Consider the following 22,584-nt stretch of genomic DNA (forward strand, 5'->3'; position numbering starts at 1 on the left):
AGGAAGAAATTTAATCACTAGAAAATGTATACAGATGGGCTCTTACCATGGTTCTGCTTACAAATTCTGCCTTTTATTATTCCATTAAAGGAACATACATTTATTAAAGCCATATTTCAATTTTGAAGTTTATTGTTTGTGGTCTTGGAATATTTAGTTGTATACCCAGTTGTGTCTAGTTTTTAAAATACAGATAAAGTATAATTTTGATGGCTCAGGTGCATTGAACACATTCATTAAATACAACACTTTTAAACTTAGGTTTAAGTTTACTAGGGTATAAAGCCACTCTGAGCACTAGAGAACATATTATCATGAATGGAAGAAACAAAGTAAAAAGCAATAAATCACAGGTTTGGCACAAAAGTAATGAAAACTCAATAATAAGGAAAATTTAATGTTCTTATAAAGAAATAGTGATGATAAGAAAGATATGACATAAAAATTAAGTTATACCAATGCTAGAAGCTGTTATTTATATAAAAAGATTAATAAGACACAATTGTAGAAGTATGGGCTGGAAGAAAAAGTACAAACCTTGATACATTGAATCAAAATGAAACATAATATAATTTTAAACTGTTATTAGATTGATGTATTATTCAAATAATTCAAAATGTGGAAAAGTGGCATAGATTTTCTATAAACATGACTTATCAAAGTTTAGTGTGAATGAATTTAGAAATCTAAAGAGACAGATGTCATTTGCCATCATTGAATTGTGTTTTCCAAAGTTTCTATGTTGGAAACATAATCCTCAGTGTAAGGAGTATTAAGGTCAAGAAGTAGATTGTACAATGTTTTGATCGGGTCATGTGTGCTTTCCTTATGAATGACTTACTGTTGTTATTGTAGAAAGGGTATTGGTATTTGACAGAGTTTGTTACAACAGTATGTTTTGGCACATTTAAGTCTCTGGTGTTTCCTCTTCATCCACATTCATCCATCAGATGGTAGAGCAAGAAGGCACTGAGAAGACATGGACCCCAGATCATAAACTTTTAATTATTCAGAATGAAAGGAAATTTACTTTCTTTGCAAATTATCCTGTACATGATAATCTATTATGGCAACAAAATAATGAAGACCCAATGAATATTTTTGAACTAATAGTAAATGCGTTTGTTTTTCAACATATTGTTTTCCCTTCATAAACCCAAGTATGAAAAACTTGGCATGAATGATTTTCAGTCAAATTTAATAAATAAAGAATTTTTATTTTGTTTCCCCTTTTTTTTGAATGTATTCTTAATTTACATTTCAAATGTTATCCCCTTTCCCAGTTCCCCCCTTCCAGAAAGCCGCTATCCCATCCTCCCTCCCCCTACATCTATGAGGGTGTTCCTCTACCCACCTAACTCCCACCTCCCCCGCTTCGATTCCCCTATGCTGGGACATCTATTCAGCCTTCATAGGACCAAGGACCTCTCTTCCCATTGATACCTGACAAGGCAATCCTCTGTTACATATGCAGCTGGAGCCATGTGTACCCCTTGGTTGATGGCTTAATCCCTGGGAACTCTAGAGGGTCTAGTTGGTTGATATTGTTTTTCTTCCTATGGGTTGCAAATCCCTTCAGCTCCTATAGTCCTTTCTCTAACTCCTCCATTGGAGAGCCCCTGCTCAGTCCAATGGTTGACTGTGAACATGTGCCTCTGTATTTGAAAGGCTCTGGTAGGTAATTAAAGTATTCAATCTCTTTTGCAAAGGAAAAAGAATAATATTCTTCAATTACCTCCTGAGGTCAGTTTACCTTTAGTGAAGAAATCTGAAAAATACTATTTTCAGTATGTAAACTCTGAAATTAGAAAATAATGGTGAATAAACTCTGGTAATTTATTTATAAAAAGTCAATCAAGTGGCTTTGAAGAACCCACATGCACAACAGAATAGTAGAATTTTTGAGAAGTTTAAAATATTTTTGTTAAACAATAAAGTGTATCTTTTATTACTTTAATGAAGGGAATTTTGAAAAAAAAACCCATAGTTTCAGGTAACTCTTATAATGAAAAAAATAATTGTATTAAGATGAATCAAAACTATACTTATTAATTTAACTCAACACATATTGAAGTTTAATTATGAAAAAATCATAGAGAAAATGTCATTCTTTGCAAATATTTAATATCTTTAATAAATTTGTATAGATACACTATAAGAGTAATAAGTTATAATAAAAGCATACTCTATAGAGTATATCAATAACAAAATAAAACATGATTAATTATTGCTATACTCGTCCCAGTTTGGCTATCCCCACCTCTTTTCCCAAATCCAGTCCCCTCTTATCAAGAATGAACATGGCAAACCAATAGGAGCAAAATAATCTCAAGAGCCTACAAATGAGTTGGAGAAAAACCTGCTTCCATTATTAGGAGTCCAGCAAAAACCACCATGCATTCAACATCAGAGAGACTTCCTCTGGCAGGATATGGGAGGGCTTCCCAGACCAACAGACAACCATTATGCAGAAAGATTATAACTTGGAGGTCTTCATTTGGGCCTATCCCCTTGGAGATCTGGAAACCTAGTAGAAGAGAAAGAGAGAAAAAAACATTGTAGGAATCAGAGGGGTTGGAGGACATCCCACTCAATCAACATAGTGGGGCTCACATGGGCTCACAGACTGAAATGTTAAGCAGAGGACATGTATGGGATCTATGTCAGGTCATATGTGTACATATGTGGTAACATTTTTCATCACAGAGCAAAAGTGCCTCATACCTAGTTGCTCAAAAAGATGTTACTGAATTTCAAGAAAATATGTTCAGCAAATTTACAGATGTCTCTGAGAAATATTTAGTGTTATCCATCTATCTCAAAGAATCTGCTACTCCAGCTATCTTGATTTGGGCACAGTTTAAACTAATCATCCTTTAACAACTCAAGTAAGCAGTGACTATCCACAATCTTTAAGGGAAAAAGTCTAAGCCAATGTCATGTAAAGTAAAATGCTCATTTATGGAACAATATGCTTTTGAACTCATATTTTCATGGTGAGTTAAAAAACCGTTATTCCTAGAAGTTTGTCAACAAGGTAACAACATGGAATGTGCTCCATGTAGGAATAAACTGCAATTGTTTCACAGAAATCATCATCTGCTAGTAGTGGTTTCTGAGAGGCCAGGAGATTTAGTATCTTCATTCAGGAACTGTCTAGGGTAGTCTAAGTAGTGAGTTGGATTATAAGTACATAGAACTTGAGTAACAGGAAGACAGCAACAAGAGTCTATTTAGTAATGAAAGGTTTTGAAATTAGACATCAGAAATGTTGATATTTCACCGTTCGAAGAATGGATTTTTGCTTTCAGATATTCAAGGGGTTGAACTATAAGCTCCCCTTTAGCAAAGTGATAATTTCCTTCCCAGAAATCATGTATAAATCTATTATATTCAAAAATAAAATTCAAATTCAATAATCAAGAATAATTTTGGCTCTGATGTTTCCTAAAAGTCAAATTAAGTATAAGATTGTTCATTTTGGGCTTCTGTCTTTGTAAAGTAACACTTCCTATTGGATTATGTTTTTGAGTTATACTGAGAATGAAAATTAACTAGTTTGAGGTCCTTGGTTCTTTTATTTTTTATTTTTTATTTACATTTCAAATGATTTGCCCTTTTCTGGCCCCCCATTCCCTGAAAGTCCCATCAGCCCCATTCCCTCACCCTGTTCTTCCACCCACCCCTTCCCACTTCCTCATTCTGGTTTTGCCCTATACTGCTACACTGAGTCTTTCCAGAACAAGGGGCCACTCCTCCATTCTTCTTGTACCTCATTTGATGTGTGAATTATGTATTGGTTATTCCAGTTTTCTAGGTTAATATTCACTTATTAGTGAGTGCATACCATTATTGATCTTTTGAGACTGTGTTACCTCACTTAGTATGATGTTCTCCAGCTCCATCCATTTGCCTAAGAATTTCATGAATTCATTATTTCTAATGCACTATGTTCATAGCAGCCCTATTTATAATAGCCAGAAGCTGGAAAGAACTCAGGTATCCCTTAACAGAAGAATGGATGCAAAAAATGTGGTATATATACACAATGGAGTACTATTCAGCCATTAGAAACAATGAATTCATGAAATTCTTAGGTTATTCTGGTTCTGAAATTGTCTATAGTGAACTTTGTGGATTTGAGAAAAAATTAGTACAAAACAAAGTATCACCATTATAAATTTCCATAATATAAACTCAGAGTTTAAAAATGATTTTTTGGATTGGTAATGGCATGATCTGTGAATATTAGAGCTAATCAATAATTGGGAGAGCTATAAGAAAGTTCCTGGAGAGTGGAGTGGGATTCCTGAATGGCATACATTACTGGTTACTAGTCTTATTTTAGGATGTTTAAATGTCATCTGTATGTTTGTTTGGAGTTATAAGAGTCACTTCATGTTATTTCATCTTTTGGAACAAGTATTCTGTTGATCATGGAATTGTTAAATACTAATAATCACTCACTCTCTGTATCTAAATTTATCTAAAGGTCATCCTTATCAATTATTGTTTCTTCCTACGATTCATACTTTAAAGAATGGACCTAGCTAAGTATATGTGACGGCTTTTCTTATATCAACTTGAATTAAGATAGTTATCTAGAAAGAGGTAACCGCAATTGAGAAAAATGCCTTCATACATTTAAACTTTAAGGCATTTTCTCTTTCTTTTCTTTTTCTTTTTCATTTTTTATTGGTTACTTCATTTATTTATGTTTCACATGTTATCCCCCTTCCCAGTTTTCCTTCCATAAGCCCTCCTATAAGACATTTTCTTAAGTAGTGATTGATGGGGAGGGGGAGCTCAGCTCATTGTGAGTGGTGCTATCCATGGCTTGTGGTCCTGGATTCTATAAGAGAAGAGGCTTAACAAGCCTTAGAGAGAAAGCTAGTGAGCAGCTCCCCTCAGTGACTCTGCATCAGCTCTGGCCTCCAGGTTGAGTTTCTTTCCTGCTCTGCTTGGCTTTCTGTCTTGACTTCCTCGATGGTGAACATTGATGTGGCTGTGAAAGTTAAAACTCTAAGACACTGTGTAACCCAAGATGCTCTTGAGCTCACAGAAATCCTTCTCTTCCAGTGTTTTCTAACTGCTAAGAATACAAGTATAAGCCAACGAGTCTAGCTCATGTTTTAGTTTTGCCTTTTAATCACAATCATAATTTGAATGTTGAGTTGGCTTTTGGAATAGGTATTAATTCCAATGGACACAGTCTAGATTTTCTAGGTTATGACTACATGATTGTCACAAGTTATTTCTCTTCATTTTGCCTGTTTTTGGCCTATTTGTTTTCAGCTATTTAACTGGGTAATGTGGATTTCATCTATATGCATCATCACATCAGATTTATTCTCATTGGCCTCTTACTTCATCTTTGAGACTATGTTAATAAACACAAGTAATAGTTCAGAGGCAAATGTATGAGTTTTCTCATTTCAACATAGTTCATATGAAAATATACTAATGCAGTGATTGAAAAACTGTGGTTGTGACTCCTTTGGGAATCTAATGGCCTTTTAATGGGGTCAGTACATTAGATATCCTGCATACCAGATATAAATTGCAGTTGATAATCATAGGAAAATTATAGTTATGAAACAACAACAAAGTAATTTTATGGTTTGGAGGTCATCCCAACATAAGGGTTGCAGCAATTAGGAAGGGCAAATCAGCAACCAACAAATTGGGAAAAGATCTTCACCAACCCTACATCAGATAGAGGGCTAATATCCAATATATATAAAGAACTCAAGAAGTTAGACTCTAGAAAACCAAATAACCCTATTAAAAATGGAGTACAGAGTTAAACAAAGAATTTTCACCTGAAGAACTTCGGGTGCAGAGAAGCATCTTAAAAAATGCTCAACTTCATTAGTCATTAGGGAAATGCAAATCAAAACAACCCTGAGATTTCACCTTACACCAGGCAGAATGGCTAAGATTTAAAATTCAGGAGAGAGCAGATGTTGGTGAGGATGTGGAGAAGGAGGAACACTCCTCCACTGCTGGTGGGGTTGCAAATTGGTACAACCACTCTGGAAATCAGTCTGGTGGTTCTTCCGAAAACTGGGCACCTCACTTCCAGAAGATCCTGCTATACCACTCCTGGGCATATACCCAGAAGATTCCCCACCATGTAATAAGGATACATGTTCCACTATGTTCATAGCAGCCCTATTTATAATTGCCAGAAGCTGGAAAGAACCCAGGTATCCCTTAACAGAAGAGTGGATGCAAAAAATCTGGTATATCTACACAATGGAGTACTATTCAGCCATTAGAAACAATGAATTCATGAAATTCTTAGGCAAATAGATGGAGCTGGAGAACATCATACTAAGTGAGGTAACCCAGACTCAAAAGATGAATCATGGTATGCACTCACTAATAAGTGGATATTAACCTAGAAAACTGGAATACCAAAAACATAATCCACACATCAAATGAGGTACAAGAAGAATGAAGGAGTGGCCCCTGGTTCTGGAAAGACTCAGTGAAACAGTATTCAGCAAAACCAGAACAGGGAAGTGGGAAGGGTTGGGTGGGAAAACAGGGGGAGGGAAGGGGGTTGATGGGACTTTCGGGGAGTGGGGTGTCTAGAAAATCATTTGAAATGTAAATAAAAAATATATCAAATAAAAAAAAGTAAACTTCAAAAAAAAGGGTGCAAAACCTCTGAAATAAGGGAAGAAGATAAAGGCATGAGTACAAAAAGAAAAACTTTTAGTTTTCGAACTTTCAACCTACTTGGATTAATAACAAATTTCAGTTTATAATTAGTTTTTGTATTTATTGGACATAAATTTTTATTATTTTTGTCTCCCTATTACAATATAATAGTTAATAGAAAACTGGTGTCAAAATCATAGTAAGTTGCTTAATGAATGAATGATTGCATGATTTGTTTTAATGAGCTAGAAAATAAACAAGTGTTAAATGTTGTTTTCCAGTTACGAAAAGTAGCCCTCAGAAAAAAACCTGTAAATGAACGCTTTCAAGGACCTAAGAAGTTCTTTCCTGCTAATAAAAATGAAAGGCTGGATGCCCTCCCTTCCTCAAGCATAAAAGGCAGCCATTCATGTTCTGAGATAACATCCACAGGTAACTTCTAATCAGGAATCATGATCTTTGGACTACCCTAGGCAAATCATATAGCAATTATAAAAGCTGCTACCATTTAAAATAACATGGGAATTACTTTTTTTAATTCTATATTTTTATTTTTTATATTCTTTGTTTACATTACAAATGATTTCCCCTTTCCCAGTTCTCCCCTCCCCATATGTCCCAAGGCTTTCTTATCTCCATCCATTCTCCAATCACCTCCCTCCTTTTTCTCTGTCCTGATACTTCCCTCCACTGCTAAATCAAGCCTTTCCAGGTTCAGGACCCTCTCCTTACTTCTTCATGGGAGTCATTTGTTATGCTAATTGTTCCCTGGGTATTCAGAGCTTCTGGGCTAATTAATATCCACTTATCAGAGACTGCGTTACCTCACTTAGGATGATATTTTCCAGATCCAACCATCTTACAGCCCCACCAGCAGTGGAGGAGTGTTCCTCTTTCTCCACATCCTCACCAACATCTACTGTCTCCTGAGTTTTTAACCTTAGCCATTCTGACTGGTGTGAGGTGAAATTTCAGGGTTGTTTTGATTTACATTTCCCTAATGACTAATGTTGTTGAACATTTCTTAAGGAGCTTCTTGGCCATCCAAATTTCTTCAGATGAAAATTTTTTGTTTAGATCTGTAGCCCATTTTTTAATAGGGTTATTTGGTTCCCTGGGGTCTAACTTCTTGAGTTCTTTGTATATATTGGATATTAGCCCTCTATCAGACGTAAGGTTGGTGAAAATCTTTTCCCAATTTGTTGGTTGCCGATTTGTCCTTTTGACAGTGTCGTTTGCCTTACAGAAACTTTGTAATTTTATGAGGTCCTATTTGTTAATTTTTGATCTTAGAGCATAAGCTATTGGTGTTCTGTTCAGGAACTTTACCCCTTTTTCCCCTGTCTTGAAGGGTTTTCCCCAGTTTCTTTTCTATTAGTTTCAGTGTGTCTGGTTTTATGTGGAGGTCCTTGATCCACTTGGAGTTGAGTTTAATATAAGGAGATAAGAATGGATCAATTTCCATTCTCCTGCATGCTGACCTCCAGTTCAACCAGCACCATTTGTTGAAAAGGCTATCTTTTTTCCACTGGATGTTTTCAGCTCCTTTGTTGAAGATCAAGTGACCATAGGTGTGTGGACTCATTTCTGGGGGTCTTCAATTCTATTCCGTTGGTCCACCTGCCTGTCACTGTGCCAATACCATGCAGTTTTTAACACTATTGCTCTGTAGTATTGCTTTAGGTCTGGGATACTGATTCCCCCAGAAGTTATTTTACTGTTGGGAATTTCTATTCAGTGACAAAAAATTTCTCTTTGTTTATCTGAAAGTACTGAAGTCATATGAGTTGCCATATTTGAAGCTATCAGAAAGTAAGAAAAAGACAATAATAATATTCGAAAGTTCACAAATTAGTAAATCTTTTTGAATTACTTCACTAGCTAAGAATTATAAGATAGTTCCTTAAAATTTGTCTTTAAAACAAATTTAAAAAATACGAGGGTATCCTAAATTTCTAAGATTTATCTGTGATTTCAATTTTTCTGTAATCTTTATATCATTTGTATTATGCTAAAACAAATATAACTTGGATTTACTTTTGAGTGTTGTTAAATGTATGACATAGTGGTACTATTTATTTTCATATTCTTATATAAATTGAGTGCCATTCATCTCTAGAGCATATCTTGCTAGATTAAGACTCTGTTATCATTAAATGTTAACTCATTATCCTCTCTCTTCAGCGCCCAGTTACTAGCATTCTTCTATATCCTTTTATTATTTTTCATATTCTATTTAACTCATTTATGTAAGAGGAGCAGCATATTTCACTTAGCATAGTGTCTCAAGTTTTATCATGTTCAAGATTGTATGTTTTTAAGATAAAGTATAAGAATATAAGACTAGAATATCTGAGCCACCCTCTGCTCATCTACTCCTTATATCTGTCATAAACTTACAAAACTCTAGAGGACACACTTCGAAAATCACTGTAAACATATTGTTTATAAAGGAAAACAATTCTTTTTTTAAGGTGATTATATGACAATGTATGGATTTGTCATCACTGAATGTCATCACCCTAGCATGAATGATGATCTGCAATCGCTAAACCAGAGTAGCTCTCCAGTGATTCATACGGATCAGGAGTCCAGAAATGCCCTCTTGGCTACTAGACCTTTCAAGTAGGGAGGGGTGCTCAGGAACCTTGTAATTTCAGCTTTCCAAGATATGTAAAGGTTTTTGTTTTTTTGTTTTGCCTTCATAATTTTTGTGAACTTCTCCAAACCTTTGTGGAGGGAGTATTCCAGTTAAAGAAGAAATTGCTGTATAATACAAGGCATAATAGAATAATTTGTGTTTCTCAAGTTTTGGGAAAATGTTTGAGAATTATTGGTTATTATTATTATTATTATTTTACTTTTCATGTACGTAGTTATTTATTTGTTACTTATTTGTGTGTGCGTGCATGTGCGTGTGCATGTGTGTGTGTGTGTGTGTGTGTGTGTGTACATGCAATGAAGGCATGTACAGGTAGGTACCTGTGTGAATGTTAAAGCTAAGATCAGCATTAGGTGTTTTCTCTATTTGTTGTCCATCTTTTTTCTTTTAGACAAGACCCTCATTGGATCTGGGGCCCATAGATTAACTAGACTAGGTGACTTCTGATCCTTGGGGTTCATTCTCTTTCTGGCATTTTACACAAGGGCTAGGGATACATATACAGAACCTCAGCCATTTAGTGACAGGCACTTATGCCTATTTTTCTTTGATTTATACATCTCATCAGCTCCAGGGCTTTTCATTGTAGGGAGATTGTTTTCCCCTAATTCAGTCGTTTTACGTTAAATCAGATTCTCAGTTTCTTGAGTTTTGTTATTTTCTTTGTAGCACTTAGTCTTGACATCATATACATTATTCACTCCTCATATATTTAAATGAATTTGGGGGGCTTTGCATGTCAATCAGTAGTAAATGTAAAGCCATGAGATCTACCTTAGTAGCACAAACATAGAAATAGTATTGTTTATAAATTATTGTATCTTTTTCTTCCTTTTTTCTTGGATATTTTCTTTATTTACATTTCTTTTTTATTTTTTAAGTCTTTTTTAAAATATTTTTATTTTCTATATTCTTTGTTTACATTCCAGATGATTTCCCCTTTCCCGGATCCCCCCTCCCCATATGTCCCATAAACCTTCTTCTCACCATCTATTCTCCAATCACCTCCCTCCTTTTTCTCTGTCCTATTCCCCTCCAATGCTAGATCAATCCTTTCCAGGATCAGGACCCTCTCCATACTTCTTCATGGAAGTCATTTGTTATGCAATTTGTGCCTTGGGTATTCAGGGCTTCTGGGCTAATTAATATCCACTTAACAGAGATTGCATTCCATGTGTATTCTTTTGTGATTGGGTTACCTCACTTAGGATGATATTTTCCAGATCAAACCATTTGCCTAAAAATTATGTTATCCACTTTCCAGGTCTCTTTCCTAAGGACTTTGAAATTTTCCTTAAGTGTCTCTCAGTCATCTGAGTTTCTTCAATTGAGAATTCTGTGTTTAGTTCTGTTCCCCATTTTTTTAATAGTGTTATTTGGTTCTCTAGTGTCTAACTTATTGATTTCTTTGTATATATTAGATATTAGCCCTCTATCAGATGTAGGATTGGTAAAGATCTTTTCCCTATCTGTTGGTTGCCTTTTGTCCTATTGACAGTGTCCTTTGCCTTACAGAAGCTTTGCAATTTTATGAGGTCCCATTTGTAGATTATTGATCTTAGAGCATAAGCCATTGTGCACATGTGTTCAAAACTTTTCCCCTTTTTCTCTTCTGTTGGATTCAGTGTATCCTGTTTAATGTCGAGATCCTTGATCCACTTAGACTTGAGATTTTTATGCGGAGATAAGAATGAACCAATTTGCATTCTTCTATATATTGATCGCCAATTGAACCACAACCATTTGTTGAAAATGCCAGAAATTCTGTCTTTTTTTCCACTGGATGGATTTAGCTTCATTGTTAAAAACCAAATGACATTAAATGTGTGGGTTCATTTCTGAATCTTCAATTTTGTTCTATTGATTTACTTGTCACTATACCAGTATCACGCAGTTTTTATCACTGTTGCTCTGTAGTACAACTTGAAGTCAGGAATGGTGATTCCCCCAGAGGTTCTTTACTTGTTGAGAACAGTTTTTGCTATCCTGTTTTTTTTTTTTTTTTTTTTTTTTTTTTTTTTTTTTTTGTTATCCCAAATGAATTTGACAGTTTCTCTTTCTAAGTCTATAAAGAATTGAGTTGGAGTTTTGATGAGTATTGCATTGAATCTGTAGATTCCTTTCAGGAAGATGGCCACTTTTGCTATATTAATCCTGCCAATCCAATAGCATGGGAGATCTTTCCATCTTGTGAGTTCTACTTAAAATTCTTTTTTGAGAGAGTTGAAGTTCTTGTCATACAGATGTTTCACTTGTTTGGTTATAGCAGCAGTAAGGTATTTTGTAATGTTTGTGGATATTCTGAAGGTGTGTCATTTCCCTAAATTCATTCTCAGCCCATTTTTCCTTTGAGTAGAGAAAGGCTAGTGATTTGTTTGACTGACTTCTATATCCACCCACTTTGCTGAAGATGTTTATCAGGTTTAAACATTCTCTGGTGGAATTTTTGGGTTCACTTAAGTATACTATCATATCATCTGCAAATAGTGATATTTTTAGCTCCTTCCTTTCCAATTTGTTTCCTTTTGACCTCCTTTTGTTGCCTATTTGCTCTGGCTAGGACTTTGAGTACTATAATTAATAGGTAGGGAAGAGAGTGGACAGCCTTGTCTAGTCCCTGATTTTAGTGGGGTTGCTTCAAGTTTCTCTCCCTTTAGTTTGATGTTGGCTCCTGGTTTGCTGACTATTGCTTCTACCATGGTTATGTATGGGCCTTTAATTCTGGATTTTTCCAAGACTTTTAACATGAAGGGATGTTGAATTTTGTCAAATGCTTTTTCAGCACCTGTTGAAATGATCATGTGGTTTGTTTCTTGAGTTTGACTATGTAGTGGATTGCATTAATCGATTTCTGTATATTGTACCATCCCTGCATCCTTGGAATGAAGCCCACTTGACTACGATGAATGACAATTTTTATGTGATCTTGGATATGGTTTACAAGAATTGTATTGGGTATTTTTCCATGGATATTCATAAAGGAAATTGGTCTGAAGATCTCTTTCTTTGTTCGGTCTTTGTGTGATTTTGTTATTAGCATAAATGTGGCTTCATAGAATGAATTGGGTAGTGTTTTTTCTGTTTCTATTTCACGGAATAGTTTGAAGAGTATTGGTATTAGGTCTCCTTGGAAGGTCTGATAGAATTCTACACTAAATGCATCTGGTCCTGGGATTTTTTTGGTTGGGAGACTTTTAATGACTGTCCTATTTCGTTAAGACATATATCTGATCCTTGGTACCTGGTATCTGTCCAGATTTTTCAGTTTTGTTGAGTATAGGGTTTTGTAGTAGGATCTGATGATTTGATTTTTGAATTTTCCTGGTTTATGTTATATCCTTTTCAATCTGATTTATTTATTTATTTATTTATTTATTTATTTATTTATTTATTTATTTATTTTTGGTTAATTTGGATACTGTCTCTGTGCCCTCTGGTTAGTCTGGCTAGGATTTTGTCTTGTTGATTTTCTCAAAGAATCAGCTCCTGCTTTTGTTGATTCTTTGTATAGTTCTTTTTGTTTCTGCTTGGTTGATTTCAGCCCCAAGTTTGATTATTTCCAGCCAGATACTCTTCTTTGGTGAATTTGATAGTATGGGTAACTGATTATATATGGTCAGTTTTGGAGAAGGTCCCATGAGGTGCTGAGAAGAACATATATTCTTTTGTTTTAGGATGTTCTATAGATATTTGTTAAATCCATTTGGTTCATAACTTCTGTTAGTTGCATTGTTTCTCCATTTAGATTTTGTTTACATCATCTTTGCATTGATTTATCTGTGTTTTGGTTTGCTCTTCTCATTCTGTCCTGGATTTCCTGGATGTTTTAATTTAGGAGATTTTTGCATTTTGCATTTTCTTTGACTGTTGTGTTTCTTATGCACCTGAGATTCTTTCTTCTATCTCTTGTATTTGGGGATGCTTGCATCTTGATCCCTTTCATGGGTTTTCTATCTCCAGGGTTATTTCTCTTTGTGATTTCTTTATTGTTTCTATGTCTATTTTTAGATCCTGGATGGTTTTGTTCAATTTCTTCACCAGTTTGTTTGTGTTTTTCTGTAATTTTTAAGGGAGTTTTGTGTTTCCTCTTTAAGGGCTTCTACCTGTTTACCTGTGTTCTTCTGCATTTCTTTAAGGCAGTTATTTAAGTGCTGCTTAAAGCCCTCTATCATCAACATGAGATGAGATTTTAAATCAGAGTCTTGCTTTTCTGCTGTGAAGTTATACACAGCTTGCATTGGTGGGAGAACTGGGATCTAATGATGCCAAGTAGCCTTGATTTCTTTTGCTTATGTTGTTGCCCTTGCCTCCTGCCATCTGGTTATCTCTGATGTTATCTGGTCTTTCTGTCTCTGACTGTAGCTTGGCCCTCCTGCAAACCTGTGTGTCAGCAGTCCTCAGAGACTAGATCTTTCTGGGAGAAGTTTGAGTATGGAAATCTGTGGCACAGGGTCAGCTCCTAGGCTCAGAAGGAAATCAGAAGGGTGCTGTCCTTGTTTTTTCCTTGGTTCCTGTGTCTTGTTGGCTCTGAAAAGGTCCCTCTTGGCCCGGGAATTTGAACAGAAGTAGTGGTGTTACCTGTGCTCACAGGTGTGTCAGCTCTCCTGGGAGATCAACTCTTTCCTGGTGGTTATGGAGAGCTGTGTCACAGAGTCAGCTCCAGGCACAGATGGAAACTGGAAGGATCCTGTCCCAGACTGATCCTTGGTTCCTGTGTCCTGAAGGTTCTGGGCAGGTCCCTCAGCGCAGAAGTTATGGTCTTACCTTTGCACACAAGTGTGTCAGCACTCCTGGTAGAACAGCTTTCTCCCAGCGGTATTTGGATATGGAGAGCTGTGGCACAGGGTGAGAGCTCTGGGCACAGATGAAAACTGGAAGCAAATCATTATATGTTAGTGTATAATGTCATATACTTTAGGAGTAATTTTTATTTCTATAAACATCTGTATATACTTATGACATTTATCGTACTTTTTTATTATAATTAGGACATAGGAGTTCAGTGGGTTTTATCTCACAATTTAGATTGCATTTTATAATATAGCTCTTTTCAGTAAATGTTCCTCAATTCAGATTAATATTGTTTGGAAACAGTAGAATTAAAAAAAATGGACAATAGATTTATGTGATTTTCCAATATGTTGAGGTATGATTTTTTAAGTTGTTTTTTCATTAACAATAAATATCATATACATATTCTGATTACTCTTTCTGACTATTCCATTTTATCTTCTTCTTTTCTTTTTTATTACACATATTCTTTATTTACATTTCAAATGATTTCCCCTTTCTCAGTTCTCCCCTCCCTGAAAGTCCCATAAGCCCTCTTGCCTCCCCCTATTCCCCAGTAAACCCCCTCCCACTTTCCTGTACTGGTATTTTCCTACACTGCTGCATCGAGGCTTTCCAGGGCCAGGGGCCTCTCCTTCCTTCTTCTTGGACATCATTTGATATGTGAATTGTGTCTTGGGTATTCCAAGCTACTGGGCTAATATCCACTTATCAGTGACTGCATTCCATGTGTGCTCTTTTGTGATTGGGTTACCTCACTTAGGATGATGTTTTCCATTTCCACCCATTTGCCTAAGAATTTGATGAATTCATTGTTTTTAATAGCTGAGTAGTGTTCCATAGTGTAAATATACCACATTTTCTGTATCCATTCCTATGTTGAGGGACATCTGGGTTCTTTCTGTCTTCTAGCTATTATAAATAGGGCTGCTATGAACATAGTGGAGCATGTGTCCTTATTACATACTGAGGAATCCTCTGGGTATATGCCCAGGAGTGGTATTGTGGGGTCTTCTTTTTACCTGTATTGATCGTTTTTGACTTAGATAGAACAACAAAGCATCATGGCCAAAAGAATCCCAGGGAGCAACATATTTATTTCATTTTATACTTCCATATCACTGAAGGAAATCATGGCAGGAAATCAAGGCAGTAATCTGGAGGCAGGAACTGGAGCAGAAGCCATGGAACAATGTAGCTTATTGGCATGTTACTTATGGAAAGCTTGTTTGCCCTGCTTTCTTACATAACTCAAGACTATGAGCCCAGGTTTGATACTACACAAAGTCAGTTAGGCCTTCCCACATCAATTATTAATCAAGAAAATAGGCCAACCTTATTGAGGTATTTTCTCAATTAAAAATTACCTATTCCTAAATGACTTTATATTGTGTCTAGCGGACATAAAACTAAGTTGGACACCCTTTTTCTTCATGAATTTCTTTTCTAAGTTTGTGTATTTTCACTTTGTTTTGTGACCCAACTGACTTTAATAGAACTATCTCTGTACCTGTGGGTTGGTTCCTATCCATTGAAGCCTTGTAGGGTCATACAAATGAAAGATGAACGACATTATCCAAGCATTAATCAGTAGATTTCCAGGAAAGAGTAGGAATGACTGCCTGCTTTATCCATGACTCCCTGGTAACCTGTGAAGTCTTGTTGAACTTCGTGTAGACAACTGCAGCTCTTGAGAGTCCATGACTACAATGGGTGCGTCATATGGGCAAGAGCATTTCATTGTCCTTCTCTGTGACTTCTGTCTGTAACATTCTCTCCATGTCCTCTTCTCCTGTGTTCCCTGAAAATTATGGGACTTAGCTTACTTTATACTTTAAATTGCATTGTCATTTTTCATTTTCAGAAGACAAAATGTGGATCCCAGTGAACAGCTTAAGTGGGTATGCTGGTAGTGATCAGCAGAGTGATGAAAATCCACTTCCAAATATGCAACAGCAAAAGACAGGTACAGTCAATGGGAAGACAGAAGTGTCATGTTGCTGGCTTCCTTTTTTTACATTCTTACCAAACTATTAGTCATCTGAAAATTTTGTGCAGTTTTACTGTGGTCTACAAAATAAAGAAAGATAATCAAGCTGCCAAATAAACTCATTATTTTTCTCAATAATAAATTATAATCCTAGTTATTTTCCATAGCAACATATTGGTGAAGTATATCAAAAAGTGTAACTCAGAATATGGTACATTTTTGAGCAATCCTAAAGAATATCTATATAAGTTCCTTATATATTAGGTATGTTTTTGTGCTCTATTTCATGTTGTTTTACTTGATTTTTCTTTTAAATGAAAATAGATTCTCCTCTCAAACAATATACCTGAGCACAGTTTCCCTTCCCTTTTCTCCTCCAAGCTCCCTGTCTCCATCCCGCACCCCCCAGTCTCATCTCTCCAGGATCTATAACCCTCTGTATCCTCTCAGAAAAGAACAGGCCTCTAAGAGCCATCAAACAAACAGACAAAACATAAAATAAGATGAGGCAAAAGCCTTCACGCTGAGGCTGAACAAGACAGTCCTACAGGAGGAGAATCTCAAAAGCAGGCAAAAGAGTCCAAGACAAACCCACTCTCACTGTTCGACAGAAACATCACGCTAACAACAGCCACAACATATATGAAGAGGATTTGATGCAGACCCTTGCAGCCTCCATGTTTGGTGCTTCAGACTCTGTTTGCCCATACGTGCTTTACTTAGTTGATTCAGTGGGTCATGCTCTCCTGTGTCCCACATACCCTCTGCCTCTTTCTGCCTCTTCCTCTCTTGGATTCTCGAAGCTCTGAGAGGAGAGATCCAATGGAGACTTAGAGATCTTATTATGATTATCTGTATCCAATTGTGAAATCAACAAACTACACTGAGATTGCAACTTAGATCCAGGATCAATATCATTTAATCTTCAATCGAATGTTTTCATTCTGGGAACTTCATTTTCTAAAGATTGAAAATGCACTTATTTAAGTTTTGTGAGTTATGTGTACACAGATAAAATACTGTTAGGTATCTATCACAGCTTTTTTCCCTGATGGATTTGAATATTTCTTTTATCCCATCATATATGCTATAGTATATCTGCTTTTATTTTGTGTTTCACCTGAAGATGCAATATGTAGGTAAAAGAATTAAATCAGCTCAAAATGGGTGTGGGGTGTGTATAGCATGATACCACCATGTAGAGTCTGGGGATAAAAGGATGCATGAGTATTTTCCCTTGTCTCAGGGAGATTGAAACTTAGGAGCAATACATGACAAACTGTGCTTTTTACTTTGGTTTAAAGCCTTTCTTCAAAGCAGAAATTTAATTACATATGATTTGCTCATATACATATGATTTATAAGTCTCTTTTGCCCTAAATGAATAAGCCTCCTTGGCTAGCTTGGAACTTTTCTACATTAATTTCTGTTGATTCACCATCAGAAATAATATTTTTAGTATCAGACCATCCATTTATGATAATGTTTTTGGAGTACAGTAATTAGATACTTACTGTCACATCAAATTTAAAAGCAACCTCAAGTTTGCTGCTTCCTGCCTCCTGGTCAGGGAGAAAGAGCTGTGCTTCTCAAGTCACTGTGTATTGTTAAAAATAAATTTATACACATCCTGTGAGAACTCAGATACAAAGACAAATCTTCCTCAGCAAAACCCAGATGCTTTTAAGTATCTATCTAGGGCAGATGCATCAGTGAGTAATTTACTATGAAAGCCCTTTGTTGCAACACATATTCTAGGCCAGCCACTGCCAGCCACTGGAGATAAAAAAGAAACCTGACCAGAAATCTATCCAGAGGTTTTCAGATGCCAATGTCAACATCAGATAGAAAACACGTTATAATGCAAATGTGTTGATCTCCTCATTAGAAATGTTGATCCTTACAGGAATAAGCAAAACACCCAATAATCTACAGTTGTCAATCTTTCTCTGTGGTGTTACTGTAGATTCTTCCAAAATCTTATTTTGAGGAAATTGCTAAACATAAGAACATACAAATTAATTTGTTATATATCAGCTACAATATAGGTCTGTGTGTGCTATTTTTTGGGGGTAGTAATGATAAAATGGATATGTCAGATGTTAGAGATTATAGGACATTTAGTTGAGTCTTTAAAAGGTAATAAAAGTGGCCAGTTAGGAGAGTTGGGAAATGGATTCTGGACAGAGGTAGTGGCTTAAAATAAAATTAAATATTCTTGGCAGTGCAGCAAGCTATAGAAATTTTATACTCTGAACTGATGCCAGTGTATGTAGGAATGATAATTTCTGAAAGGTCCTTAAAATCTGTGGATGTACAAAGCATAAAATATATACATGTTTAGAGGCAAGTGTATTTTTCATTCAACCTCCCTCAACATTTCATGTGTTTGTAAATTTAACACTGTAGAATATCTTCAGCTGGACAGCAAGAAGTTGATGCACTGGCTAAGAACAATTCATTTGTAAATGGTGCTTCCCCTTTGAAAACTCAGCCCAAATGTAACTACTCCAACTTTTACTCCCCAGCTGAGCCTTTGCTAGCTCTCCAACTTTGGCTTGTGCTCCAGTTTCACTTTTACACTGTGTAAAACTCTCCTAACTTTCTAACCAGTTGTATTATTTAAAATCAGTGAGTGAATTAATCATATTTTCTGTAAAAAATAATTTATATATTTTATCATTTATGGGGTTTATATTTTAATGTGAGCAAAGATCTTGACATTTAATTGCCTAAAAGCATACCACAACTAGCATTAGAAGGTACCCTCTACACAATAATCTTCCTTCTGATGAATAACTGTACCTGAAGTTCTTCCACACCTCTTCTCACAGTATCTCCTCCCACCCGGTTCTCTCACTGGCTCCTCTCTGTTCTTAGGCAGGCAATACTTTTATTTTTAGCCTAAGCAAATGGTTCTGCCTTTGGTTCAGGATGCTTTGCAGAATCCCACTCTGTCCTTAGAACTTCTTGAGGTTGTGCTGCTCACCCAGTGTCCATTTCTCTCTCAGTATAGCCATGACTGTTGCACACTTAGCTGGGTGTCAGTGGGTGCAGTGCAGGATCTTGGTGTGCATGAACACAGGCAATGAACACACCCAAGTGGTGCCCAGGGTCTCTGGGGCAAGGTTTGTGTGACCAGGGTAGGGATGCTGGGAGATACTTCATCTACATACTAAGAAACTTTAGGGTCTGGATGAAAAGCAAAACAAAAACAAACAAAACATGAAAGGTTAGATAAGGACTGAAGCCTGAGAACTGTCAGGTGGTAAAGTCCTGTTATGGTTGGTGGTAGGAGAGCTGGCTTTAAGGCACCAGGTTGCAATGTAACCAGTGCTCACATGGGCACTCAGACACTGAAGCAGCAAGCATGGAACCTGCATGGGTCTACCCAGATTCTCTGCACCTATATTATGGCTGCTAGTTTGGTGCTTTTTGGGGGCTCCTAGCAACAGGAGCACATGTATATGACTCTTTTGCTTGCTCTTGGGATTCCTTTCTCCTATTGTTTTGTCTTTTTCAACCTCAAAATGAGGACTTTTGCCTTGTATTTTTGTATCTTGATTTGTCCTGTTTGGCTGTCATCTTTGGAAACTTGCGCTTTTCTGAAAGGGACAAGGAGGTGGTGTAGGGAGAAAGGGGAGGTGTCAAGGGAGATAGGGAGACTGGGGAGAGGGAAACTGTGGTTACTATGCATTGTATGAAAGAAGAAACTATTTCCAATAAAAAAATTAAAAATACAGTGTATTGTATTTTTGTACAGGTCTTCTGAAAAGAAAAATGAGACAAAATCAGCACAGCATGTTCATACAATGAGAAATGCAAAGTGTTCAGGATCTAAAATTGCACTTCCCACAAGTTATTGGCCCCAGGACATCATAGGCATTGCCAGGCCTATATCTGGTTTTAAATAGGGAACTAAGTTCCTTCTATATGTATCAGGTCCTCAGGGAAAGTCCTAACCTGGCCTAGCCCTCAACACTAACCTATCTTTCTTCATATTAATAAATAAATAAATAAATAATTGAATAAATAATTGAATAATTAAATAATTAAATGAATACATAAATAATAAATCCTGATGAGTCAAGGAATATACCATGTGTATCTCATTTTATCTCCTTTACAAGGCAGAATGTGGTATTTTCCTAGAATTTTAGGAGCCTGTATGGGCATCAGGCTTTAGGTAGACTAGAATAAAGCCTTTGTGCTAGTCTGAAGCTGGCCTGTCATATGATATTTTATCTTAGCTGCTATTAAATTTAGATTCTCTTTTCCTGAGTGCAGAAAAATGACTCAGAGGAGTTTTTTTCTGTCACCAAAGATAAAATTTGAGATTAATTAATTGTGGATACTTCAAATAAGTGACAATCAAAACATGCCTTTCCCACCAATATCATTTGGTGAACTCTATTGGTTTGTATTCAGGAGGGAAGCAACTAGTCTTGTTAATGTGCACTGTGGGGTGGGGCACAGAGGATGGCTCATTCAGTAAAGTGATTGTCTTCCAAGTACCGGGACCTGAGTTTGATTCGTAGATCCCATTAAAAAAATGTCATGCATGATGAAGTGTGCTTTTGAATCCATTACTGGGATAAGGACTCTAGGATGAACATTGGGGCTCATGGGCCAAACATGGGAGTCTAATCAGTAAACCTAGGCTAAAGAGACAATTTCTCTCAAAGGAGTTCAATGATGTTCCTCACCATGAGAACTCCAGTCTCCATTAACATGTGTGCATGTTTGCAAACCTTTGAGCATGTATGCACACAGTCAATTAAACAAACAAACAAGTATATACACCCCTAAACATACACTCATAAGATCTCTTTTTGTTTGTTTTGTCCTTTCTTCCATCCTTCCTTCTTTCCTTTCTTTCTTTCTTTCTTTCTTTCTTTCTTTCTTTCTTTCTTTCTTTCTTTCTTTCTTTCTTTCCTTCCTTCCTTCCTTCCTTCCTTCCTTCCTTCCTTCCTTCCTTCCTTCCTTCCTTCCTTCCTTCCTTCTTTCTTTCTTTCTTTCTTTCTTTCTTTCTTTCTTCCTTTCTTTTTTCTTTTCTTTTTTCTTTTCTTTTCCTTTTTTATTTCTTTTGTTTTAAGACAGGGTTTCTCTTTAGCCCTGGATGTTCAGCCAAGGCTGGCCTCCAAGGTACAGAGAATCCACCTGCCTCAGCCTCCAGAGTACTGGGATTATGGGGTAAAATGCATGTACTATGCTACCAGGTTTCCACTTCAGATCTTAAAGCAGTTGTTTACTTTCTTTTCTTATTGTAGGCCAGAAATCACAGAGACCTTCAACAGCGAATATTCCTGTTTCCAACACCGATCAAAGAGACACCAGCTGCCTTTTTTCCTCTTACACCCGATCAAAAAGTGCAGCTGCTCAATTTCCATCCAGAGCTGCTTCTGAAATTTCAGAAATTGAATACATTGATGTCACTGACAAGAATGAGCTTTTTGGAGGTAACACTGCTGATCAACAAGCCTTAGACACTTTGGAGAAAGAGTTAAATATAATGAGAAGCCCTGCAGGTAAATGTTAGATTTTGCTTACTAAATGTTAGCTCTGTACTCTGCTTTATTTTTTTCTTAGTATTTTTATTTATTCCTCTCCTCATATATTACATCCTGACTGCAGACTGTAGTTTTCCTTCCCTTCTACCCTCCCAGTCTTCCTTTCTCGGACCTCCTCCATGCCTAATACACTCCTGTTTCTCTTCAGAAAAGGGCAGGCTTCCCATAGTTATCAATCAAATATGGCATATCCAGTTTCAATAAGATTAGCCCCATTTCCTCCTAATAAGGAAAAATGAGACAATCAGTAGAGGGAAATGATTACAAAAGGAAGCAAGAGTCAGAGTAAGACAGCCCTGTTTCCACTGCTAGGAGTCCCTCAGGGAGACCAAGGTACACAACTGTAACATGTATGCAGAGGGCTGAAGTCAGACCCATGCTTGTATGAAAACTCCCTGGTTGTCTGTTCAGTCTTTCAAGCCCCTGTGAGCCCAAGGTGGTTGATTCTGTGGTTTTTCACGTAGTGTTCTTGCCCTTTCTGCAGGATTCTCAGAGCTCTGCCTAATACTTGGCTGTGGTTCTCTGCATCTGTTTCTATTGGTTTTGGATGAAGCCTCTCTGATAGCACTTGGGCCATCTATGAGTACCAGTCTATGAGTACAGCAGAATGTCATTCAGAATGATTCCATTGGTTGATTTTTATTGTTTTTCTTTTGGCTCTTTTCTTTTCTTTTTTCTTTCCTTTCCTTTTCTTTCTTTTTTCTTTTTCTTTGATTATTTGTTTCTTTGTTCCTTCCTTCCTTCCTTCCTCCCTCCCTCCCTCCTTTCTTTCTTTCTTTCTTTCTTTCTTTCTTTCTTTCTTTCTTTCTTTCTTTCTTTCTTTCTTTCTTCTTCTTCCTTCCTTCCTTCCTTCCTTCCTTCCTTCCTTCCTTTCTTTCTTCCTTCCTTCCTTCCTTCCTTTC

The 22,584-nt window shown here is 36.5% G+C and overlaps 1 protein-coding gene across 1 annotated transcript in view; it reads left to right on the forward strand.

Moving 5' to 3' along the window:
* Zbbx (zinc finger B-box domain containing) overlaps positions 1-22,584 on the forward strand; it is a 111,251-nt gene that overhangs the window by 79,728 nt on the left and 8,939 nt on the right. The window contains exons 15-17 of the mRNA XM_052180958.1: positions 6,951-7,101; positions 15,981-16,088; positions 21,383-21,640. Of these exons, the coding sequence (XP_052036918.1) occupies positions 6,951-7,101; positions 15,981-16,088; positions 21,383-21,640 (517 nt within the window). The remainder of the gene's footprint in view (positions 1-6,950; positions 7,102-15,980; positions 16,089-21,382; positions 21,641-22,584) is intronic.

Source organism: Apodemus sylvaticus, chromosome 4 (assembly GCF_947179515.1).
Source record: "Apodemus sylvaticus chromosome 4, mApoSyl1.1, whole genome shotgun sequence".
NCBI classification, from domain to species: domain Eukaryota; kingdom Metazoa; phylum Chordata; class Mammalia; order Rodentia; family Muridae; genus Apodemus; species Apodemus sylvaticus.